At 35.4% G+C, this 17,961-nt stretch overlaps 5 protein-coding genes across 5 annotated transcripts; 3 read left to right on the top strand and 2 right to left on the bottom strand.

Moving 5' to 3' along the window:
- Positions 1–281: 281 nt before the first annotated feature.
- On the top strand, positions 282–647 carry LOC106303396 (auxin-responsive protein SAUR21). Its single transcript, XM_013739678.1, is given in 4 exon segments — positions 282–372; positions 375–430; positions 432–498; positions 501–647. Coding segments are annotated over 4 exon segments (282 nt in total). The 3' UTR covers positions 569–647.
- A 707-nt stretch (positions 648–1,354) lies between these two features.
- Positions 1,355–5,522, top strand: LOC106318673. Its single transcript, XM_013756792.1, has 11 exons — positions 1,355–1,590; positions 1,698–1,903; positions 1,994–2,078; positions 2,356–2,426; positions 2,516–2,604; positions 2,689–2,932; positions 3,096–3,208; positions 3,483–3,573; positions 3,710–3,838; positions 3,990–4,543; positions 4,640–5,522. The coding sequence occupies exons 2-11, from the start codon at positions 1,739–1,741 to the stop codon at positions 5,067–5,069; spliced, it is 1,971 nt and encodes a 656-aa protein (XP_013612246.1). The 5' UTR covers positions 1,355–1,590; positions 1,698–1,738; the 3' UTR covers positions 5,070–5,522.
- Positions 5,523–5,647: 125 nt separating this feature from the next.
- On the bottom strand, positions 5,648–7,887 carry LOC106299756 (putative syntaxin-131). The gene is made up of 13 exons (XM_013735782.1): positions 7,848–7,887; positions 7,670–7,722; positions 7,337–7,441; positions 7,149–7,254; positions 6,994–7,082; positions 6,855–6,928; positions 6,737–6,779; positions 6,601–6,661; positions 6,476–6,501; positions 6,321–6,398; positions 6,147–6,227; positions 6,018–6,083; positions 5,648–5,931 (listed from the first exon to the last, which is right to left on the bottom strand). The coding sequence occupies exons 2-13, from the start codon at positions 7,685–7,687 to the stop codon at positions 5,746–5,748; spliced, it is 933 nt and encodes a 310-aa protein (XP_013591236.1). The 5' UTR covers positions 7,688–7,722; positions 7,848–7,887; the 3' UTR covers positions 5,648–5,745.
- A 980-nt stretch (positions 7,888–8,867) lies between these two features.
- Positions 8,868–12,407, top strand: LOC106341038 (putative disease resistance protein At4g11170). Its single transcript, XM_013779857.1, has 5 exons — positions 8,868–9,346; positions 9,808–10,915; positions 10,999–11,109; positions 11,941–12,090; positions 12,270–12,407. The coding sequence occupies exons 1-5, from the start codon at positions 8,868–8,870 to the stop codon at positions 12,405–12,407; spliced, it is 1,986 nt and encodes a 661-aa protein (XP_013635311.1).
- A 2,608-nt stretch (positions 12,408–15,015) lies between these two features.
- On the bottom strand, positions 15,016–16,774 carry LOC106345088 (uncharacterized protein At3g03773). The gene is made up of 6 exons (XM_013784351.1): positions 16,652–16,774; positions 15,983–16,163; positions 15,740–15,896; positions 15,591–15,619; positions 15,452–15,497; positions 15,016–15,326 (listed from the first exon to the last, which is right to left on the bottom strand). The coding sequence occupies exons 1-6, from the start codon at positions 16,654–16,656 to the stop codon at positions 15,292–15,294; spliced, it is 453 nt and encodes a 150-aa protein (XP_013639805.1). The 5' UTR covers positions 16,657–16,774; the 3' UTR covers positions 15,016–15,291.
- Between the last annotated feature and the right edge of the window lie 1,187 nt (positions 16,775–17,961).

The following is a 17,961-nucleotide window of genomic DNA, read 5'->3' on the forward strand; positions in this document are numbered from 1 at the left end:
GGATCCTATTTCTGAATATGGTTGAAAACAACTTAACTAGCATGTCCCCACATATGTTTTGCCTCTAGTACAAAGATTTTGTAATGATAACTCAAGTTCAATCATAGAAGAGGACAAACGACTCATTGTGAAACACTAAGAAACAAGAGCATATATGCCAATATCTTATATCATTGTTCTCCAAGCTTATAGCATCTGAGAAAACATAAGCATGTGAAACACTATTCTTGTATGTCCTATATATACAGACCCACAGCAGAATCAATACCATCAACAAGAAAATGGCTTTGGTGAGAGGCTTCTTGGCAGCAAAGAAGATTCTTGGTGTCTCTGTAGCAGGAAGCAGTAAACCAACTTCAGCACCAAAAGGGTTTTTGCGGTGTACGTTTGTGAGGACAAGAAGAAGCAGAGATACATTGTGCCAGTCTCTTTACTTGAACCAGCCTTTGTTTCAAGCTCTTCTAAGTAAAGCTGAAGAAGAACTCGGTTTTAATCATTCCATGGTGGTTTGACTATCCCTCGTCCAGAACAAACCTTCCTCACAGTAACTTCCCAGATCCAAAAATGATGATCATCATCTGAAGAACATTTTTAAAACATTGTATCCTATGACATTTTTTTTCGCATTTCTTATATGAAAGATATGATAGCGCCGTCTTAAAAAAAATTAATGACCTTAGCCTAAATATATAATAAAGACCCTTTTATACGATTTTTCTTAAATTTTATTTAGTGCATTTCTCTATAAAATAAGTTTTTGTGTGTAAATTAGATTTTGTTAATGGAAAATTGAGAATGGTGCAAAACAATTTTCTTTTTCTTATTGTATTTAAATTAGGTTTAGTTAATCATAGACCTTTTTGTTATAATTTCACTAACTAATAGACTTCATGACAATTGTTTATGTTGCCATGTATTAGAGCCGGCGTGAAGATAGAAATCTCAATGTTAATGCCAGTTTTGCGTAATGAACGATGGAATCAAACAAAAAAGATTTCTCAGATATGTTTAATAACAGTTATATATACTGCAAAATCCAAAAGATTTTTTCATGTTTATCTACAGAATCAATCATGATCAAATAAATACCCAAACCGGGGTCAGAGCTGAACCAATGGGTTTGAACCGGCAAAACAATTTGGGTTTGGATGCCGGTTTTGCTGTTTACAGTTTAGTAGGAGGACAAAGTTTGGGTCAAACTAACCGTACAGAACCGAGACAATTATTAACCCGATGATATGATTGGGTATTATTGGTATGTATCTTAAACCGAAAATCGTAAACCGAAATCTAAACCGGTTAGTAGTTACAGTGTGAGCTCATATATAAAAAAGATGCAGACTTTCTCTCTCTCACTCTGTCTCTAGCAGGAGAAAATATTAAATTTCAGTTCTTCGAATTCTGGGAATGTGTCAGTGAGTTGTCTCTCTGTGGATCTGACTCGAAATTGAATTCAACTACTTCCTCTGACCGCTTGTTTGCTTCCCCCTGGAACCTTCGATGCGGAGATATCTCCACTTCTTGATACAATCCCTCTGATCAGATCCAAAGCGTATAATCCTGGATCTCGCCTTTAATTCGTCGTCTTGGGTATGAAATTACAAGGAAAAAAAGAATAAATAAAGAAGAAGCTCGTTCGTTCGTTGTCGGTGTGATTCTAAATTAGTAATTTTGAATTTTGGATTTTTGGATTTTAGGGTTGTTTAGTTGGAGAAAGGAGCTGGATTTGTAGTAGGAGATGGTGTTCAGATCGAGGATAAAGTGGATTGCACTCTTGGTGCTCATTTTATCAGTGGGATCTCTCGTTGTTCATCTCTCGATTACAAAGTCTTCATCTGTACAGCTGGCGTCTTATGCGAGAGGCACTCTTTGGCAAGATTTTGATTCTTTGTTAGGTTCACAGGTTAGTATAAAAAAAAAGAATTGATTTTGGTTTCAGTTTTGGAGAATGTTGTTTTTAGCTGTTGTTTTGTGTTCACTGTTGTTGTTGCAGGATTTTAGATATAAGCACTTATGGCGGCCTGTCAGATCGTTGGAGTCCTTGCAGCCTTATGCCAATCCAAGAAACAGTTATCCTGGTACTGCTTGCACGGGTTGCTTGTTTGTTTGTTTGTTTGTTTGTTTGTGATATGTGTTCTGTTCTGCATTGTTTATTGCTTTCTCTAAAGTGCAGCTGTGTTTTTTTTTTCTTTTCCATATTGAATCATAGTATTGGGAAAGCCACTATGGATGTTGTATGTTGTGTTTAATACTTGTTTGAGCATTAGAAGCCTCTTGGGGTCTTTTGTGAGTTTTTTTTATTTCTTTGGAATATTTGGATTTTTGTTTATTTTTCTTGATGTTTTCTCTTTGCAGCGCCCAGTTCAACAAACAACGGCTACATTTATGCGAAGATATTTGGTGGATTTGACAAGATCAGATCTTCTGTATGTATCGTATCACTTGACTTTATAGTTTTGAAATTCATACTTTTTGTTGTTGTTCATGTTGATGACATCTTTGTCAAATTTTCTAGATATGTGATCTTGTCACCATATCCAGGCTTCTAAATGCTACTCTTATCATTCCAGAGCTTCAGGAAAGTCTTCGCTCAAAAGGCATCAGGTAGTACCCTCTAACTCTATGTTCTTTTTGCATTGGTATCAGACTTGTGTTTACTCTAGTGTATTTCTTTTACATGTTGTGTAGCAACAAGTTCAAGAGTTTCTCCTATCTTTATGATGAAGAGCAGTTTATATCCTTTCTCAAAAACGATGTTATAATTGCGAAGACACTCCCTGAGAACTTGAAAGCCGCAAGAAAAAGGAATGAGTTCCCTCTTTTTAAGCCCAAAAACTCTGCATCAACAAAGTTTTACCTCGAGGATGTATTGCCAAAGTTAAAAAAAGCTGGTGTTATTGGATTGGTCGTCTCTGATGGGGGATGCTTGCAGGTAATGCGTGGCTTTGCTTGTATGCAGTAACTTTCTAAAACTGTAGAGATCTTTGAGTGTATATCTCTCTGCTTGCAAACTACCATCACTCGTCATAGCATGGTTTGGTTGTTTGAATGTAAGAAGTTATTATATTGATTAAACGAATCCGTCTTGTTTTCAGTCAACTTTGCCTGCTTCAATGCCTGAACTTCAAAGACTTAGGTGTAGAGTTGCCTTCCATGCCCTCCAGCTTCGTTCAGAAATCCAGGTGCTAGGCAAGAAGATGGTTGACAGGTACTTAAAGTTAGAAAAATTAATTGGCGAAAGGGACTAAAACAGGATATAGTTATGGCTCTTGATTATGGAGGGAGGGAAATAACATTACATGATAAGCTTTTGTTTCTTTAACCATGTAGTACCTAGCTGAGAACAATAATAAATAAGTGTCAGGGACCTCAGGGTTTTCCCTTTTCTAATTTAGCTTGACTATACTTATCGTCATGATTTCTCCATCGACTCTCTATTTACCGTCCCTGATATAATTTAGCTACGTATTTTATCTTTGCAGGTTGCGTAAATCAGGTCAACCCTTCCTAGCTTATCATCCTGGCTTAGTGAGGGACAAATTGGCATATCATGGTTGTGCTGAGCTTTTCCAGGTAAAATTTTTCAACCTTCTCCATCTGTATTCGTTGATAGAACAAAGTGCTTATATCAAATACTTTTTTTTTTCCTGTCTTGAGTTACATGGGAAGTAGTTATAAACGGTGGAGTTGGTTTCTTCTGTTTTTAAAGGATCTTCACAGTGAACTCATTCAGTATCGGCGGGCTCAGATGATCAGGCAGAAGTTTATTTCAGAAGAACTTATTGTAGACTCGCACTTACGCAGGGACAATGGCTTATGTCCTCTCATGCCAGAAGAGGTAGAACCTGGACTTCTCTCAGATTATGCTACAAATGCTTAATACGGACTCATTGTTATATCTTTATACCCTCTATGTGCGCCTTCATGGTGTCTCTTGAAACCATTGGCTATTGTGATGCTAAGAGTTTATTGGTATTGAAATGTCGCAGGTTGGGATTCTTTTGAAAGCATTGGGCTATTCCCAAAAAGCGATTATATACTTAGCTGGTTCAGAAATGTTTGGCGGCCATCGTGTTTTGATCCCTCTGCGCGCCATGTTCCCTAATCTAGTGGATCGGACTTCTTTATGCAGCACAGAAGAATTATCAGAATTGGTTGGTCCCGAGACAACTCTTCCAGAAAATACATACGAAATGCCTCGTAGAAAAAGCGATAAGCAGCTCAAAGAAGAGTGGAACAAGGCAGGTCCTCGGCCTAGACCTCTCCCTCCTCCTCCAGACAGACCTATCTACCAGCACGAAAAAGAAGGGTGGTATGGTTGGCTTACAGAGAACGATACAGAACCAACCCCGTCGCCTATGGATCTCAGGAATCAAGCGCACAGGTTACTGTGGGATGCACTTGACTTTGCGGTATCTGTAGAAGCTGATGTGTTTTTGCCTGGTTTCAACAATGATGGTAGTGGGTTGCCAGATTTTTCAAGCTTGGTAATGGGTCAGAGGCTCTATGAAAAACCCTCTTCACGAACATATAGACTGGACAGGTATTTATTACTCGACAGCTAATGATTCAAAATGATCTTGTTGGCTTTAGCTCACTACTTAGTTAATGGCTGGTTGTTGATTTTTTTCTCAAACAGGAAAGTTATTCAAGAACTGTTCAACATTACACGTGAGGACATGTACCATCCCAACCGTAACTGGACAGTTCGCGTGAGGGAACATCTTAACTCAAGTTTGGGTGAAATTGGGCTTATCAGGCAGTCTATGCTATCGAAACCCAGGTTGTTTCTTTCGCATCCGCTTCCTGAATGCTCATGCAGAACATCTCCCCTTGAAGATTCCAGACAGATACGAAGTGATGACGGCAGATTTCTCTATGGAGGTGAGGATGAATGCCCTAAATGGATAAAATCAGCTGGGGTGGAAAAGAGTAAAAGTGATGATGGTGATCAGCCTGATTATGAACATGACCTTCTCACGGAACAGTCAGAAACTGAAGAAGAATTTGCCAAGAGTAAAGTGGCTTCAGCTTTTGACCAGGATGAAGAATGGGATCCCAATGACTAGTACTGTGACAAGGATGCAGATTCTGCCGTCAGGTGTCATTTGATTCTTCAGATAAGGCGAAGAAGCAAACAAACGGAGGTTTTTTTTCTTGTTTTCTATAGTTACTGAGAATAAGCTTTTTTAGTTTTATTCTTTTGGTAGTAGTTCCTTAGTTGCATACGCTTTATACGTCAAAGATATTGGTATTGCCTCCAAGCGCCCTTATGCAGCGAAGGATGACTGACGCAGCAAAGGACGACCGTTATGCGTCATCCTTCTCTAAGGTCTTCCCATGAAGCAAATGTGAAGCTGGAGGTATCTTTGTTTTTTTTTCCACATTCATTGTAAATCTGATAAAAGGTTTATTCAGATTCTTTCGTCTCTTTTTCTCCAATAGTTTTTTTCTGGATTTGTTTTGAGTTTGACACACTACAGATATGAAAGATAAAAGTAAATTTCAACAGAGTTTTAATATTCACTTGCTGTCTCCTGTTTTGCTCCACATTCATATTCACTAGACTGGGATGTTCACTGAGATGGTATTAGAATAGTTAAGTTCTTTCATTGATCCAATCAAAAGAATACATCATTTTGTTAGTGACAATGGAAGGATGTTTTTTGATGGGTTGATACATGTATGTATACGTTAAACTGTTGTATACAAAAGCTTCAGAAGCAGGGCAGGGAGAAGAGAACTCTAAGCACCACCATGCGCACCATGTTTCTGTGTCCATGGTTTGATAACAGAGACAACGGTAATGATGATGATGATAAGAAGGATGAGGATGGCAATGCACATCCATTTCCTTGAACTTTTCTGTTTCTTTAGTGCCTTTGTTAGTTGGTTGTTCCCGGATTGAACATGATCCACAGCGCTTGAGACCTGTTATAGCAGAAACAGAGTAAGAAAGGGTTGAAGAAATCTGAACTCAGTGTTTCATCAAAAGATAATGAAGAGAGACTGTTAACCATATTCTCTATGTTGTCTAGCATCTCTCCCTGTGCATCCACTAGCACGGCCATATCAAGAAACACCTACCAACCAAAAACAGAAGGTGAATCATTCCGACAATTTTGGTAAAGCAGAGCAAGGTTTACCTGTTGGAGGTCAAGGAGTTTCTTCTCTAAATCTCTGACAGCGTCATGACGTTCCTGAATCTCAGCTAGTGTATCCATTATCTGCGAAGCCAGAAAATAACCTAACTTGAGACACACGCAGCTGTTGTCTTGTTGCTTAGGTAGTCATGCTATTGCCTAAACATAGATACCAACCTGGCCTCGTCCTTGCTCCATTATAGCTTTCTGGAAAATCTGCTCACTGTCTCCGGTTTCAATCAATCTATCAACCATCTACACACCCCAAAGAGATTATCATTAGCCGATACTTCAATAGATCTAAATTGAGAAAAAAACTATTAAGTTCTTACCTCTTCATCAGCTCGTTGTCCAGTCACTACCATTGTCAACAATCAAAACAACACAAACAATAGCTATCAGAAGATCAACAATGAAAAACAGTTGAGTCTACAGATAGATTCTCAAATTCAAAAACCTGTAAACACACGCCTCTCCACAACTTCTCTGTATTCTTGGTGAATGTTTTGTCTTAGAGTCTGCAGTGAACAAACTTTAAAAGCTTAGGACTAACTTTCTTGGAGGATTTTGAAGAACCACTTCTCAAAACTTACTTGGAATTCAGATATCTTGTCCTTGAACTTCTTCTTTATCGCGCTGCGGATAAAAACATATTAAGTAAGGGACCAGAATCTTGAAACATAGCAATAGATTCAGGAAACAAAAACTCACATAGTTGTGGCTGTTCTTGTTCTGTCTACTCCAGTTCCTTTCCCACATCCCGGTTTACTCCGGTTCTCCAAATTCTGTGTAAATCAATTCAGAACATATAAAGAGAAGCAACAATGTATTCATCTCTAAGCGGCCTAACCTCTCTATCAAGTTCTTCAATCTTTCCTTTGATGAAACGAGAGATTCGTCCCACTTCATCAACATCTCTCTCCATCCTCTGCTTGATTGCTAAACAACAAGAGACATATTTCAATGTGTTTGTAAGATTTAAAATTCGAAGTCATTTTGAGTTACATTTCATTGCAGGACCCTTGGTGACGGCTTTAGTCTCCTCGTGTGCTGCCTGAAGCTTCTTGAGATGCTTGTCAAGCTTCTCATATTGATTATCGATTTCTCCGACCTAAACAGTTCATATAATATGATCTCAATATACACATTTGACACTTATTGAGAAGAGTTACAGAGGGATGAAACGTATTTACCTTTTTGAAGAAACCAGCGAGGCCGAGATCTCCAGAGTTACCTGGTCCATGTGCTGACTCGATATCGCTTCTGTTAGATCGATCTCTCGAGAACTCTGACGAACCCTGTCCAATAAAAAGCGTTTGTCACATCATCTTATAATATGGTATAACCCAAGCCTTTGTCCCGGGGGAAAATGTCGAGCTAAAGAAACGTTATATAATACAAACTTGTAACCCAAGCAATAAGCCCTACGTAGTTTCTAATTTTAATTACACGGAAACGTTGCTTGGCGTAGAAGTTAGAACAAAAATGGTCCAAAGAAAAGTTGGAAGGGAAAGATAAAGACAAACCTTTAAGAGGTCGTTCATTGTCGGAGAACTTGGTTAGAGAAGAAGAAGAAGATCTATAAGATAGGATGAAAAGAAACTTGTTGAACAATCAACCAAAATCCAGATCCCATGCAGAAAAATCTAACCTAAATATACATAAATAAAGTTTAAGAAAATAGAACAAGAAGGAAAAGCAAACCTGGTTTTATCAGATAAACCCAGATCTCTCTTGTTCTCTTTCTTTTTTGTGTGTTTTTCCCTTTTTAATCATAGAATTTAATAAGAAAAAGATAATACAAAGAGAAGATGAGAGATGGCCCTTCTTTACCGTATCAAACACAGCACTAAGGTTAGGGTGAATGGTTAAGATCTCATTTGATTATTTGATTTAGTTTTTTTTGTAACAACAAAAAAAATTTGGTGAATCATGTTGATGACAGATCACTACTCAAATAATCTTATTTTGGAGTATATCTTTTACATGAAGAATTATATCAAACACAAACACAAACTATATCTTATTCAAAGCTTTCTTGCCATACAAGGAAACCTAAAATAACATGTTTATAGCCACATTACATTTCCCGTTCACAGAGAGTTCAATGATGAATTAGGAGTTTGAATAGCTTTTCCAGATGAATGTACTTCACGCCTGCACGTGACTGCTAACCAAAAGAGCTGCAGCCACATTAGGTTCTGAAAGAAGAATAGTATTGTGTTGTAATAAGCTCATGTGATTTGTGATATTCTTCGGTTACGAAGAGAATGTTTAACCGGGATATAACGTACCAATGCATCGGTTATGGACACAGTCTCATATGTATGCACACGTCTCAGAAGGATAAAACTAGGATAACATCATTATTTCAACATATATAATGTTATGGTCTCATAATTAGGTTAGTTTTTTTATTCGTGTAAATGTGATATGAGTAATCATTCGAGTTTGTTAACTCTAGTTAGAGCTGTCTGCGTTTACTTATGTTATCCAACGGTTAATACTCTAGTCAGAAAGGAATCTTCCAAGCAATCTTATATTATATTCTAAGACATGCCAACACGTTCCAAGAGATTGTCCTGAGATCTGTTCAATCCTAAACACGTGTTTGACCTTTGATGAACATAAGTAAATGCAGATAACTGTGACTTGTGACATGTCCCTCTCTTGATTGTGAAAACGGAAAAAACAAACAACAGAAGTCTCTCTTTATTCTCTCTAATGGATGTTTCTTCTTCTTCTTCTTCGGCCTCTCCTCAAGGGGGGTACGATGTGTTCCCAAGCTTCAGAGGTCCAGACGTCCGTCAAACTTTTCTCAGCCACTTGCTTAATGAATTTGAGCGCAAGGGAATCAATACTTTCAAAGATAGTCAGATCAAGAGAGGCAAATACATCAGTCCTGAGCTCAAACAAGCTATAAGAGAATCAAGAATCTGCCTCATCATCCTCTCTAAGAACTACGCTTCCTCAAGCTGGACTTTGGGGGAGTTAGTTGAGATCTTGGAGTCTAGGAAAGCTTCTGGTAAAACGGTAATGACAGTTTTCTATGACATTGACCCGTCTCATGTAAGAAAACAGAGCGGGGAATTTGGAATGGCATTTAGAAAGACTTGTGAGAGAAAGACAGAACATCAGAAGCAGAGATGGAAGCAAGCTTTGACCAATGTTGCAAACATACTCGGAGAAGATTCACATAAGTGGTTTGGTCCTCTCCTTGAAACACTATGTTATCATTATCCCATAACAATATATATAATGCCGTAAGTAGGCATTTTATAGTGGATTAGCTATTAGGCGGATTATTCCAAGTATAGGAAATGTTTCGTAGACGTTCATTAATTATTGATTATTTATATATATTTTACAGTTATATTAGATATTTTAGTTTTTGAGTTTAATTATAAAATTGTTTTGATAAATTATAAAAATAGATATACAAAAAGTATTAGATTAATTTTTGGATTCAAAGTAGTATTATTTAGACAAATTTAGATCGATTTAGATTGATTTTAATCATTTTATAACGGTTTAAACAATCTGAATGCATAATGGATTTTAAGAATTGTTAGAACATTGTATATATATATTGGTTGATACTTGCTTATAATATGATTCATTGTGCAACAATTTGATGGAGGAGCCAAAGATTCTCTCTTCTCAGGGACAATGAAGCAGATATGATCTCAAAGATTGCCAAAGATGTTTCTAACGAGTTGAACTTCACACCATCAAGGGACTTTGATTATTTAGTTGGAATTGAAGCTCACCTAGCCAAGATGACTTCACTGTTATGCCTAGAATCAGATGAAACCAGGGTGGTTGGGATTTGGGGGCCCTTGGGGATCGGCAAAACAACAATTGCAAGAGCCATATACAATCAGATTTCAAGAAACTTCCAGCGCAGTCTCTTTATGGATAATGTCAAGAGAAGTTACAGAAGTGGTGGTGACTCTGACACTTATACTTTAAAGCTGAGGTTGCAAAGAGAGTTTCTTTCCAAGATTTTAGACCATATGGATATGGAGATACACCATTTAGGCACAGCTCAACAAAGGTTGAAGTACCAGAAAGCCCTTGTTGTTCTTGACAATGTTGATAAGCTAGAGCAACTACAAGCTTTGGAAAATGGGCCTCCCTGGTTTGGTAAAGGAAGTAGGATCATCGTGACGACAGACAACAAACATCTCTTGGAAGCACATAAGATCAAGCATATATATGAAGTGAAATTCCCATCTAAAGATGAAGCTCTGAAGATTTTCTCTCAGTCTGCTTTTACACAAAATGCTCCCCCAGAGGGTTATCTGAACCTTGCAGTTGAAGTAACAGAGCTAACTAGTCATCTTCCATTAGGCCTATGTGTTCTTGGCAAAGCATTGTGCGGGGAGAGCGTGAGCATGTGGACTGATCAACTACCTAGGATCAAAACCAGTCTCAATAGGGACATTGAACAAGTCCTAATAGTTGGTTACAATGGCTTAGATGATAAAGACAAAGCTATATTTCTCCACATTGCGTGTTTGTTTGAAGGCAAAAGAGTTGATTGTGTCACACAGTTTCTTGGAAACAGTGGTTTAGATATCGAATATGGACTTAGTGTTCTTGTCGAAAGAGCTCTCATTAGTATACTGAGTGACAAGCTTATTATAATGCACCGTTTGCTAAGACAGATGGGCAGAGAGATTGTTCGTAAACACTCCATTCACTTGTCTATGAGATGCCGGTTCTTGATGGGTGCTTGCTACATGTACCATGTTGTTGCAAATAATATTGTAAGTCCCTTTATCTGTATCACCTCGCTCATTGTGGTTTCAGTCAGGTGATGCATAGAGTTTGTTCTTTGGCTATTTTTCAGGGCACTGGAGCTGTGTTAGGCACAACCAAAGTCAGCCTCACAAATGAGAAAGTCCTAAGCGGAATGCATGATCACCAGTGTATTATATTCTGCAGAGATATGGTGGATAAGGTTAGTCAGAGTATATATGAGCAGTGTTTTAAAAATCGGTTTAAGCGCCTAGTCAGCAAATAAGACATAAATGAAACGATTTTTCTAAACCAATTTATGAAAGAAATAGTCTAAGCACTCAAAAAAATCGGTGTAGACCCCCGCCTAATCAATAATCTCATAGCATCTAACAGTCGCCTCAAAAAAATTTGAACATTACATGAGTGTTAGCTACTTCATTAAATTTAGTCATTTCTATTTTCTACACTTGGATTCATGTCCTCTGAAATGCATGCCTTCCGGGATTAGTCCTTACTATCTTGTCAAAATCGACATATGCAGGGGAGCAAATTGGCCAAACTAATCTGGGATGGAATCAGTGTCTTGGTTTTGTCCATGTTTTGGCTCCTTAGGTGTGCCTTTCTTTCCATCATGAGTATGCCCACTGCTGCATTTGAACATCCGTTTTGGAAACTCAAGAAGAGACTTTCCAATCTAAAACCCAGCAAAGAGGTGAATTGCTCTGTGGATGGTTGCAAGGAGCTAGGAGACATCTCACTACATATTAGTTAGTTACAACATCTCTCAATTAGCTATGTTGCTCATGTAAACTACTTGACAATATTGACATGTTCATTTTTTTTATTGTTATTTCAAGAGAAGTACATCTAAATTGGCTTGTGAAGACTAATAATAAAGCGCTTCAGGTACACCAGTGATGTACATGAACATGAGCATTACTTTTACTGCTAAAAACTTAAAAAAATGGTAAACCTTTACAGGGAAAGCCAATGTACACTGGAGGCATCATCTGTACAACTACAACACTTTTGAGAATGAGACATTATTCAGTCATCACTCGTCAGGGCTGTAGAAGCGGCAAAAATCCTTCATGGCTTTTCCTTCGACCTGGATAGAGAGCGGATTGATGATGTAGCATCGATCTCTGGCTTAAACCAGCGGTTAGTTCCAGGTGAATCTGATGTAACAGTGAAGCCTGATGTTTTTGTCTTTGGACTGTGGTATAAAGACTGTTGCTTCTTCACCTACATTAAACCCCTAAACAGAACAAACAAGAGCTTCAAATAGAGGTAAAAGAACAATCTTGCTGTTTCTTTTGAGACTCTTGCCCAAACAGAGGAACAACGTAACCTGCTGCATCTGAATATCTCTGAGAGAAGGTTGAGAAGATTGAGGAGGAGTTTCAGAAGAAGCCCAAGGAGGAGTTTCGCTTTCCACATCAGTTTGCTGATTCCAAAGGAATCGGCTTCTTCGATGTCAAGAAAGAACTAAGCAGCATCTTAACTTCTGCTTTGTAAGAAGACACATCCCCTAACTAATGTTTAGTAGTCCTAACATGTTCATGAGGTTGAGTCTTGCTTTGTTCGTCTTCAATATCCCAAAGAGAAGAGAAACCCTTTGAAATCTTAGCACCACCCCAGGGAGGTGTAGGAACAACAACAGGTGTAGGTGCAAGTTTAAAACATGGAAAGCCCTCCCTTTCTATTCTTCTTCTTGTTTACTTTCGGTGCAAGTTTCTTGCTTCTTGGTGATTCAGGTTTCTTTCGCGAGAGTGAGACAGTATCTGATTCTTTGGTGAAACCCCTAACTATCTTCACATCCAACATAGCACCGCTTCAATATAATTGGTAGTGAAACTAACCTTTGGCTTCAAAGCTTCAGAGCTGTCCCAACCTGTGCAAACCTCTGTTTACATCCTGGCCTAAGATAACATTAAAGTATTTATTAACAAAATTCATAATTTTGCAGTGATCTAATGAAATTATATAACTTCATGATCCATCCCCTTCTATATCAAACAAAAATTCAAAAATGTATTCTACTCAATGTTCTAAAAAATCGGTTTAGCTAGCGCTTCAGCGACAATAAGTCATAGCCGAAACTTTTAAATCCGATTTATACTATTCATATTGGTTTAAACCATTTTAGATCGGTTAAAATTTTCTAAATCAGTTTAAATTGATCTTAATTGATCTAATCCTCTTAAATCAAATACTAATGCTAGTTCAACTTCACAAATTTATCTAATATTTTTATGATTTACAATTTTATTACAAATATATTTTATTTTATGAATTTATTTCAAATATGTATATACATTTAAATATATAAATTATAATAAATATTGGGGTTTTGTTTGTTTTTAGTTAAAATGTGTTAACTCGTAAAAGCCATTTTGTTAATTAACCTAATGAACAGGCTGATTTAATTTAATGGTGGTATATGAATTATTAGTTATTAACATATTTCAAAATTTACCAAAATATGAAGTTTTAAGAGTGATATAGAATATTCATTACTTTATTTCAAAAAAATTATATAAAATGAATTCAAGTCAATTCAAGATACACTTACAAATTTAAAAATATATATATCTATAAAACTTGCTAAAATTTTCACCCAAATTTGCTAAAATTTCACTTAAATTTGCTAAAATTTTCACCTAAATTAATGTTAAATCAAAATTTTCATCACCAAAATTATACATGTCATAATAAGATGGAAGCCATGTACATATTTATCAATCAAGATCATCATTTTTTCTTTAAAATGAATATGGTGAAGACGTAAGCAATTTTGAAAATAATATTTCACAAATATTGTTTAGAGGATATAGAGCCAAGTAGACATTAAAGTTTAATAATTATCAAATGATTTTATTGTCATCCATCAAATCTTTACTCTTTTTATATATGTATAAGAATATAATTTATCATATTATGGGTATAAGTAGTAGTTATGTTGGGACATAAGAGGTTGTAAACAAAATATAATGGACGTCATGGATGACTAACCATCCATTTTTGACATTATGAAAAATATCAAGGCATATCAATTATACTTTTCATTATGTTTCTAAGGATTTTCTCAATCAAAAATGCAAATGATCGTGTACAGGCGAATGAAAGAATTCATAAAAGATCAGTAACAACGGTGATAATAACATCGGCAAAGGATATGGAAATGGTACGAGATTAACCAAGGCAAAGGGGTACAACATAATAATCGTGTACGATCATGCTCAACATAAGCCTAGAGCTTCATTATCTTAGGAATGTGAGTTCCATCTGCTTTTATAAATTGACATAAGCTTATGATTAATGTTTCAAATTATGAAACTTGATAATGTGATGTTGGCGATCATATATGAATGGTTAAAGTTTGAAGAAATTAACGTCGAATGTACAGAAATTGATCAAATTATAGTCATTGTTGTTTGATGTTAAGATTTGTGTTGGAAGTGTGAAATGAAATTCAAAAGTGAGTGGTAAAATCGCACATTAGCATTAGTGCTTAGCCATCATATGGGCTTAATAACATTGCATGCAAAAAAATTGAAGATTCAAGGAAAGTAAATGGTATGGTGAATGGTTTGTTCTACTAATTATACAGCTAATTTTTATTTTCAAATCTTGTTTTATTTTAAGTTAATTAATACTCTTATCAACTTCTTGTTGAATTTTATCCAGATATGCATGGAGATCAGATATAGAAACTACATAATATGTTCTATTAGGTTGTTGTTCATTAATCATCAAATGGTTCACAAATTTACCCAAAAATGGTATCGTCTAATAAAGATGCTATACAAGTTTTGATCATTTCCATCAAATTCTTGAAAATAACTATGATTAAATAATAAGATAGAGATGCAGATGAAGTTACTCATATTCTCTATATCAACAATTCCAATCATAACACTAATTTTTGTGTTGAAATTATACCAAATTTAATATTTTGATGTTGAACTTTAGTTTTCAACTGAATTCTACACAAAAATGTTATATATTATTTATATATTTTTTTAATAATTTAATATGTTAATTATTTGTAGTTTGACTAATTCTATTTTATAATTCCTTGCCTGATAAAAGTGAATCCACCTGTGATTGAAAGCTACAAACATTTGATAAAAGTATATTTTAAGAAAAGCTATTAGCCTTAAGCATTCGATAAAGTGTCACAAGACTCGCAACATTCAGCCTAAAGGTGTCTACCCTTAAAAACGTAAATCAGAGGTAAACCTGAGTAAACTACAGGAACTAATAAGTGTTTGGTTTACTGAAGAGTACAAAACAAAACAAATCATCCTAAACCACTATGCTTCACTTCTTAATCCTTTTGCCTTTTTTCTTCAGCTTCAGAAACAGAGTTGGCTGGTTGTTGGTTGTTGATGGTTAGCTAGTTGTTTCTTGCCTTTTCCAGATCCGGAAGATCTGAGATCAAATACAAAATTTTATGTAAAAATCAATCATAAGTTCATAACCAAATGCTAAAGAGTATATTGATGTCAGTAAGAGTCTACTTGAAGGTAAGGAGATCAAAGGTTCTTGAAACTTACAGAGCAATCCATCATCATCGCTGCTTTCACAATCTTCATCAACAAACTATGAAAATAAAGAGGTAGAATAATCAATCAGAATGGCTTAGCTAAAAAACAATAGTAACAAACAAACAAAAAATTATAATAAAGAGCTTACTGCACTCTCATCATCAGAGGCTGTCTCAGCTGAAAATAAGCAAAGGAAGGAAAAAAAAAAGAGTGTCTACAGTTAGAAACAGCTAATCACCAAGGAGACTAGACAAAACTAAGATCTCTTGTATTCAGAATAAGTTTGTAAAGACTTACAGTTGACTTCCTCATCCTCATCGCACCATTTGTTCCAGTCCACTTTGATGTAAGGTGCAGGCTTCTCTTCTGATTTCAAGATTCGTGGCCACCAGCTTCTCTCTTCTTTCTGAATCGAAAATATGATGTTCCTTAGCCCAACGTTCTTTCTATATTCCTGCATCATACATAACATAGGAAACTTGTAAAAAAAAGTATGTGCTAGTTCTCATCACTCAAAGGGGAGAGAGATGGCACACTTACTGGCACAACCTTCCCATATAGCTCCAAGCTGAACTCAAAGAGCTTGCCTAGGGTGCCAAGAGCAGAGAAAGTGAATAGGCCCTGAGGCTCACATTTGACTGAAATGTCCTTTGCATCAGGTAAGGCGACGGTTAGGTAAACCTTATCAGACCGCTGAGCCCAAAGAACCTCCGGGTTATGACTGCACACATGACAAAACAACCTCATAACTATACTGTGTTGCCACCTAATTACACAAGAAATCCATCTTAAACCATCACCCAAAAAAAAAAAAAAAAAAACTTACAAATTCTCCATGATGAGTTTCAAGAAACATTGAAGCACATCAAAATGCAAACTTTGAAAAGGATTGTATCAATCAAGTGAAAGATGATTCCTTTGTAAGTTTTAAGATTTGTGAAATAACCTTCTACTCGTCACAAAGCATAATACAATTTCTCTATAACTGAACGATCACAAGATTCGAGCTTTTCCTCTGGGAACTTAACTCTTTAACCACTATACATACATGAAAGTGATCTTCTATTGCAAAACCCACTAGTAAACTAACTAAAAGATGATGACTTTTATAATCTTAGATCACAAATCACACGAAACTTTTTTTTGTGGATTATACACCAACCAAACTGAATCAGTTTCATCTTCGGGTTTACAGTCTTAAACACGTACCTCATGTCTTACTGATCGGAAGTGTAAACGGCGGGTGTAAGAGCGTGGATCGAGCTCAAGCGAATAAGACAGAGACAGAGACAGAGTGGACTCAACGAGTCTTTTAGGGTAATAAGATTCTTCTGGAGTGAAACAAAGGTAAAGGTAAAGGTAAAAAGAATCCAACAATCAGCCCCCACAGTTTTTGAGTATTTACATACAGATCCATAAACTATAGAGATATTACACTTTTATCCTAAAAGAAAAAAAATTGTTTTCATTGTTGTCATTGGATTTCTGTTTTTTTCCATATGATCTTAAAGACGTAATTCACCAAGAATAAAATCTATTATGCCAGTTTGTGTGATTAAATTATCATCCACTAGAAGAGGTCATATCAACAAATTTTGCTAGAAAACAATATTGAGAAATTCCTAACAATATTTTAAAAAATTTTTTGTTACAAGTATAGCTTCTAAAAATCAAAATGACTAAAATGTTTCATTAAAAATGTAAATATACATTTATACCTCTAAAATAAATTGATATATACAGTATAACTTCTTTAAATTAATACTTTATAAATTAATATACACTAAAAATCTATATAAAATAATATAATTTTATAGTCTCAAATTAAGTTTTTGGTTCAATTAGTATTTTGATAAATTAATAACCTCTATAAATTAATAAAAAAATATTGTTTTGGTGTAGTCCTAACGTTATTAATTTATAGAGGTTTCACTGTATATTAAAGTTTAGAGTCAAGGGATGAAGTTGGATTTAAGATATAGAATTTAAGATTTATAGTATAGAATTTAGGGTTTAGAGTTTAGAGTTAATAGAGTTTTGGAGACGAGATTTCAATTTAAAAAAAATATTAAAATTTCAAAATAAAAAAATACTATTTTGGTCATTTTATTTTTTGACGACTATTTTGTGATAAAAAATTAAAATGGTTATTTGAAAAAAATTCCCAACAATATATTCAATTTTAATAAAAATATTTAAATATAATTTAGAACTATTTAATGAAAAAACAAAGAGATTTATACACCAAAAAAAGTAGTAACAAGTAATAATTAAATAAATAATACTTAGTATATATTTATATATATATTATTTGCTAAGCTAGTAATTAACTAGTTAATAATGGACATTTTTAGACTCTAAATATTTAATTGTAACTACGTGTATATATATGACCAAATCATTTCATATTGTTAATTTGCCACATCATTTTAAAAATTTCAAGTAAACTCCATTTAATGACAAGAAAGAGTTTAAAGACAGTTTTTCTAAATATAAAAGACGATTTGAGAGAGATTCTC

The sequence above is a fragment of the Brassica oleracea genome, chromosome C1, assembly GCF_000695525.1.
Source record: "Brassica oleracea var. oleracea cultivar TO1000 chromosome C1, BOL, whole genome shotgun sequence".
Classification (NCBI taxonomy): domain Eukaryota; kingdom Viridiplantae; phylum Streptophyta; class Magnoliopsida; order Brassicales; family Brassicaceae; genus Brassica; species Brassica oleracea.